The sequence below is a fragment of the Pseudophryne corroboree genome, chromosome 6 (genome assembly GCF_028390025.1).
Source record: "Pseudophryne corroboree isolate aPseCor3 chromosome 6, aPseCor3.hap2, whole genome shotgun sequence".
NCBI classification, from domain to species: Eukaryota; Metazoa; Chordata; class Amphibia; order Anura; family Myobatrachidae; genus Pseudophryne; species Pseudophryne corroboree.
In genome coordinates this window covers 298,914,457-298,922,103 of record NC_086449.1, presented here as the reverse complement: position 1 = coordinate 298,922,103, position 7,647 = coordinate 298,914,457, and the positions used below count along the sequence as shown (strand labels likewise).

Here is a 7,647-nt window from a genome sequence, read left to right as displayed (position 1 = left end):
TGGTACCAGCAAAGGGGTCCCCGGACAAGCAATATCTTTGAGATGCAGTCCAGAGAAGAATTTTTGTGCCTCAGAGATAAATAGGTGAAAAGATAGTATTGTTGGGTTTCAGAATTTCATGTTGTTCCTAAGAAGTTGTTAAGATTCTGATTACGCTGAACTGGTTTTAGCATAGATATGTGAAAGGGGGGGGAGGGGATGCAATTGAAATTCGAGTTATATTTACATTTGTGAAAGAAACAGGTACATGTTAATCAGATTTTGCTTGGGAAAGCACACTGGTTTGGTTTATATATGAAATTGTTTTATATAGTTATTTAACTCATTTGAAGTGTAATCAGTATTTATTTATATTTTGTGAGATAGCCTGATAGGTTAATAAGACCCAGGCTGGAATTACCCCTTTTTCAGCAAATAAACCTCTTGCCGCAAGACAACTGCCTTTATCTTGTGACTACCAGGAATGCAAGAAATGCCGTCCCATTCTCTGCCAGTCCTGGAGTGAGCCCAGTGCCTCCAAGCTTTGCCTTTTGCTAGCTACAGATGCAGTGGCCTGGTCAGTGGTCAGTAACCAATGAGGGTTAGCGGACGCCAACCAGAAGGTGTGGCAGCAGCTTGTCTCCGCATACACAGCAACAAGCGGTACAGGTGCTGGTGGTAGGAGCCTGAGTAGAAACGTGGTTCTAGGTGCCACATGGTAGGATCCTGGTGGTGACAGCAAAATACCCACCCACTATGCAGTTTGTGGAGCCAGTAACAGGTGGTTACTGATGATAAGAGGGAATCCCTTATTGGTCAGGTCCCATGTGACCTAAACGCAATCTGGGTTCGCTTGGTGCAGGCAGCGAGGGTGCATCCAGTCACACCAAGGTTTGGATGAAAATCACATAAAGGCCTAACATACTGTACTGTTACATATTTCATGTGTACACCTGGTTCCTATCATCAATTTTGAAATAATTTAAAAGAAAAAGAAATAGCTAAACATCACTTCTGTTTATTATGATGCACATATAAAGGGCCATCCACCTGCACAGAATACCTATAAATGGTAGACACAGAATAAACTTACATCAGCATTTTGTGAGTTATTCATTTTGAGAACATAGCTATGAAAAGTATCACAAAAAAGTAAATTTTTATGACTGCTTTATAGTTTTACCAATAGGTTAAGAAAGTATTAACTTAAATATAGTGCTGAAAGAAAGCCGTATTGAGAAAAAGAACTATTGGCTTGAATAAAGTAAAAAAGTAAAAAGAAGTTTAATGTACAGTATATTTGTCTGATACTGTGAGTTGGTCAGACAAATGGGGGCTTCAGTAAGAGCCTCCAAGATGTAGGCTGGTGAGATTTCAGGGGATAAAAGGCTGGTATTGCCTTTTAAGTGATTGGCGCTTTAAAAATACAGGTACGGGAAACTCGCTGGAATCTCACCAGAGTTTGCACCTTGTAGGCTATTACATAAGCCCCATCGTTGTTTTAGTCTGGATACAAAAATAGTGCTGTTTACATGGCACCTGAAGATATATTAGTTACTGTAGTTAGAAGAATATGTATAACGTCACAAATCAGGGCCTGATTTAGACTTAGGAATAAACCTAGTTAATGGATGCATATCAGCAAATGGGCAAAACAGGTTGTGATATTTTGTGTGCAAAATCACAGCTGTGTTTAACTTTGCTTCCTCTGCTAAGCACAATATTGCGGGTTGTTGCAAATGATCGAATGTGAGCAACAGCATTTTGTCTGTTGTTATAAAGGGTCAAATCCCATAGTGTAATGTTTAATAGCAAGTATTATTTAACCAACTAACAATAGCAACATTGTAAAGAGGTGTTATCAAAGGCAACGGGAGAGAGGGGGCAGTTACAGCTTAACTGGGACTCTGTAGGGGCCCAGGAGGGCTTGTGAGATGTAACCACACCCCCTGAAATACTGCGATCATGCCCCTCGGTGCAGGTACCATAGATGTGTATACGAGTGGGCATAGTTGCGCCCCCTACAATGGCCATGCTTACACAGCACCCGGACCTGGACCCCAATTCTTGGCAGCTCTGAAAATTACAATATTGAAAATTGCAGCAGAGGACATTTTAATTTCTAGTGGTGCATTATATTTCATATTCCTGCACTTTTATATATGGTAATAATAAACGCCTGTGTTAGTTTTAGTGACTGCTCCATCATTCAACATTACTCACCAGTATACTGTTACTATCATGTTGCCATATTTTGCATTGATTTGTTATTTTGTATATATATTTGTATATATATTGTGCATTTATAGGAGTATATTCAATTAGTGACGAATTTTCCAACAGTCAGAAAATCGGCACTAATTCTACCTCAGCATATTCAATAGCGGGTTTTCGGACATTTTTTGAATCCATTTTCACCCATGCCTTTTTTTTTGTTGTTGAATTGGCATGGGTGCAAATGGACCCAAAAACTGACAAAAATGGCCACAAATTCAACAAAACACATGGATCGGTGGCGAATTCGTCGATCCATGTAGTTTTCACTCATGCAGATTTTTCGACAAGTCGAAAAAGTGTCACGGCATTGAATAGGTCAAATATAAATTCAACCTACAAATGGGCGAAAAGTGAAGTTTTTTCGACTAGTAAAAAAAAACCCCAACACTAATTGAATACCCCCCATAGTATGTTATACATTCTACAGTGTATTGGTGGTTGGGTATGTTTATTCTGCCTTTATTTCCATGGTATTATTTTTCTGTACTGTAAATTTCAAGCAAGTTATTTCTTTATTACAGCATATGCGATTTGGATACAATTTAATTAAGTTTAATTTGCCCTATGTTATATAACTGAGTCTATTTTGGTGTGTATTCTCAATTCAGAAATTGGTTGCTCTTTTTTTTCCAATTTATGACCGTACAGGGAGGTTTTCCATTCTGGCTGCAGTGTAATTCTTAATGCAGTAGAACTGACTTTCTTCCTAGTGTAAATATTGTATGTGATAATCATTGTGCACTCATATCACTTCTATCATAGCACTCACATACAGTACACCGTGTTTGTATTTTATATTATAATAATATATTAAAGTTGCTGCAGTCATTTTTCCCCATAAAGATTATGATAAACTTTTATTCTTCCTGGAGGGCTAGTAAACAAAATGCATAAGAAAATGTTAATGTGTAGCGTGGGAACAGTTTCAGTAGTGCTGTATTAACAAAACTAATGGAAACAAAATCTGGTGTCATGCCTTTAAAGTCTGCAAGTGCTTCAAGTAATGAATGTAGAAAAAAGAAACAAGTCTAAACATATTGTAAATATGTCCATAAAGAGCCACTGTAAATGTATCTTGCAAAACATCACAATGGATGCTCTTCAGTGTGCAGAATTTCTCACATTTATATAGCAGAGTTTAAATGGAAATAGAACAGATACACAATACAACTTCTGATTTTTAAGACAAAGCACAAATGTATTAAGCTCTGATTTGCTGGTCCTGGCACCATTTTGGCCACATAGATGCTAAATTTAAAGGAAAACAACTTGGCTTTACCTTGAAATTATTTGCTGCCATAAATCGAGCAATACCTGTATATTGCCAGACTCAGAGCCTGTTACATTTGGCCCAAATGCTACAAGATTATACATTAGCACCTCTTTTAAGAGACAGTGCACACACGGGAGGTCATCTTGAATTGTTTGTGCTCTTCCTGGATGTGATCCAAGTGATAATCTTGTTGGTGATCCTCTTCCTGCTTACTCTTATTCTTATTATCTGTAATGCTAAAGAAAAAAACCTAATTATTACACTTCTTAGTATTATTTGAACATGAGAAGTTCACATTTTTTATCCCCATTTTCTTATACACATTGTTACAAAATTATATAAGATGAAAGTATTTGTAACATATCTAATAGTTTGTATAGTGCTCATACCATTTTCACTATATGGACAAACGTATTTGGACGCCTGACCATTACATCAGCAGGGACTGTAATGACATTGTATTCAAATGCACTTACTTTCATATGGAGTTGCCCCCCCCTCCCCCTATTGCAGCTATAACAGCTTCTACTCTTCTTGTAATGCTTTCCACAAGATTTTGGAGTGTTTTTGTGGGGATTTGTGCCTATTCATTCTTTAGAGCATTTATGAGGTCAGGCACTGATGTTGAACGAGAAGGCCTGGCATGCAATCTCCGTTCCAGTTCATATCAAAGGTGCTCAATGGGGTTGAGGTCAGGGCTCTGTGTGGGCCAGTCAAGTTCTTCCACACCAAACTAGAAATAATTCCTCTGATACTAGTAATGTACTATTTGAAACTTTTTTTGTTTTAGAAATAAATTTAAATATTTTAAGAGTCTATATTGCTGGATATAATTATTTGTACAATAAAGATTGAATGAAGCGCTAGTTCCACAACAGAATTGTGTGTCTCCCTTGGGATGATTAAAAATGCACTAAATAACACGATATTATATATACATATATGCTAGTCACTTATCTGGTAAATTTGGATACAACAACAGAAATTTTTTTATAGATTGACTACACTTGAACGAATTCAAAAGCAGACAATCTGTTTATTTTCTAGAGTTAATTAGTCAGATGGACGAAACGCGTTGGGTGTACCTCTAAACTGACCCTCCATTTCAAAAGATAAGCACTGTTTTTATCTTTTTAGAATATTGATATATTTTTCTTATTTAATTTTTTATTCTCATATGTTATATATCCGTTTTTTTAAAAAAATATCTTTGTTGTATTCTTAAATATCTCCCTATGCTTGTAAACTTTTATCCCACCAATCTCTTTTATAAATTAAATTGAATTTTATAATTTTATCTGAATGTATCCAGCCATTTCTTCATATCATATCTAAAAACCATTAGACACCGATGGTCGCTGGCACCCCCATCCCCCTGTTTTTTACCTTTAAATTATAGACAGCTTATCCCTGTCTAATTTGCTTGGAGGCTAGCTGACACCTTATATTTACAAAGGAGTGTCTACGGTTGGGTCTATTTTTATAACCCTATATATAATCTACTTACACAAATCTGTGGCGCCGTACTACCACTATTTCATCTTAATTAGTATTTTATTAACAAATCTACAAGTTAGATTTTGCCATGTTGTGCAAGTAAACAGTTTTTTTTAACCTGAACATTCCCCACTGCAGTCATTTTGATATGCTGGTGCAGCCAAAGAGAACCAGCAGTTGCAAATGCAATCTGGTTCATGATTGACAGTACCACAAGCATTGTGTCCTTTTGGAACTTGCACCAAAGCTATTGTATAGCTTATTTCAAAAGCTTTGAAATCTCTCTTAAGGCCAGTACTGACGGGGGAGATGTGTGCTGAGCGATCTTAACACAGACAGCCCAGCACACATCTCTCCCCCCCCCCCCCCCCCGCTCAGCACAGCGCGATGTGCTAAACGAGGGGGAATGACAACGGGGGCCACTCAGTTCACACAGTGCTAAAGCGAGCGACCCAATCTAGCAAAGGCGATTGTGATGCACGGGGCCGCGCATCGCTATCGCTGGGGGGCATACACACGGCAGATCCGTGCTTAAACTCTAAGCAATCTAGTCAGATTGCTTAGATTTTAAACACGGATCTCTCCGTGTATACCCCCCTCAAGGGGCCCACAGAAGAGATAGCAGTGGCTATCAATTAACTGATTAAAACAGCGAATTGAATGGTGTTGCTGAAATAGAGGTCAGCACACACGGAACAGGAGACAATGTATGAGAGGTGTCCCCTTCAGAGCAAGAGCTCAGCGGCAGCTGACTCTGTTGCCTCCCACAGTTCCACCTCTGGATGTTTGCAATTATATATCATTCAAATGAAAACAAGAGTGATCATAGTGCCCCCTAAGTCTACAATATCTATTAAACTAATGAAAACAAACACATAAGACTTGTAAAAAAAAACAGAATAATTCCAGTATGGTACCAAATGAGAGCCTTCTATAATAAGAATAAAATGTAAAGTAATAAAAAAGTTATTCTTGGCATTAACAACACAGAGTAATAACATAAAAATGAGTGTTGATAGTGTAAAATGGCTCCAGTCTTTTATTGTATAGTTAATATAGTTAATATATTTTATGTGTCTTGAACAGAAAAGCATACTGTAGGTACAAGGCAGATGCTACCTTAGGAAGGATTTTAGAGGATAGTTTTAATATGATTCTTGTAATGAAGATGGAAGTCTTCAGAACGCAAAGGACAGCTCTTATCGGAAGAGCTGTACTTTGTGTTTTTAATCGCAATTGTACATGCATACAGTAGTAATAAATAATTGCATTGAACATAGGATGCTTGATACATCCTGCCTAAAATGTTGTTCTATTGGCAGGGCAGCCATCAGGGGGGGACTGGTGTCCCGGGCCCTTACAAAGAGAGAAGCCCACCCCTGACTCCTACCACTAATACCTGGAGAGCTGCACCAGGCTGTGATACAACAGCGGTTTGATGCACAGGGAGGCCCATCTAGGAATGGCCATGTAGTGGCAGACAGGATGGCAAATTTAAAAAATAGGCCCCAAACAGCACATGATGCAAAGAAGAAAAAGAGGTGCAATGAGGTAGCTGGATGACTTTGCTAAGTGACACAAGTGTGCGACACAAACACCTGGCCCATCTAGGAGTGGCACTGCAGTGTCAGACAGGATGGCAGATTTAAAAAATAGGCCCCTAACAGCACATCATGGAAAGAAGAAAAAGAGGTGCAACAAGGATGCTGGATGGCTAAGCTAAGCATGAGAAGCTGAGCCACCAGTCATTAACATAGGCCAAGTCCTTAGCCTTTCCTTGCCACTTCGTGTAGTGAATGGCATATTGCCAATTTTACATTTCTCATCAGATCATTTCTTTTTTCTTCTGATTATTAATTTTTGCTTCTTGGATTTTACACACCCTCTATGACATCGGGCATCAGCCTTAGCAGATGACATTGATGGAATTGCATTGTCAATGTCATGACTGGTGGCAGCAGCAGCTTCAGCACTTGTAATAGGAACTGGAACTAGTTCCTGATCTTCCACTATTTTTTCCTCCAAATTGTTGTTCTCCATTTCACAGGACAGCACCCCTTTATTATTACAGCACACAGAACAGTGCCCCTTTATTTTCACAGTGCCCCTGTATTCTAACAGCATACAGGACCAGTGTAATGTTATTTTAGCAGCAGCACCCCGGAATATATACAACATACAGGGCCAGTGTAATGTTATTAAGACATCAGCACCCCTATATTTCACAGCATACAGGGACAGTGTGCTTTTAATTTTTAACCACCCAAAATTTTATAGCAGACAGGACCAACGTAATGTTATTAAGACATCAGCACCTCTATATTTCACAGCATACAGGAGCGGTGTGCTTTTAATTTTTAACTGCACCCAAACTTTTATAGCAGACAGGGCCAGTGTAATGTTATTAAGACATCAGCAGCACCCCTATATTTCACAGCATACATGAGCAGTGTGCTTTTTACCTGCACCCAAACTTTTATAGCAGACAGGGCCAGTATAATGTTATTAAGACATCAGCACCCCTATATTTCACAGCCTACAGGAACAGTGTACTTTTATTTTTTTACTGCACCCAAACTTTTATAGCAAGCAGGGCCAGTGCAATGTTATTAAGACATCAG

At 38.5% G+C, this 7,647-nt stretch overlaps 1 protein-coding gene across 1 annotated transcript in view; it reads right to left on the bottom strand.

The window, feature by feature from the left end:
* Positions 1-1,014: 1,014 nt before the first annotated feature.
* The window catches only part of LOC134932100 (tetratricopeptide repeat protein 24-like), a 270,982-nt gene continuing 264,349 nt past the window's right edge, over positions 1,015-7,647 (bottom strand). Inside the window, exon 9 of the mRNA XM_063926170.1 lies at positions 1,015-3,765. Coding sequence (XP_063782240.1) covers positions 3,642-3,765 — 124 coding nt within the window. The 3' untranslated portion in view covers positions 1,015-3,641. The remainder of the gene's footprint in view (positions 3,766-7,647) is intronic.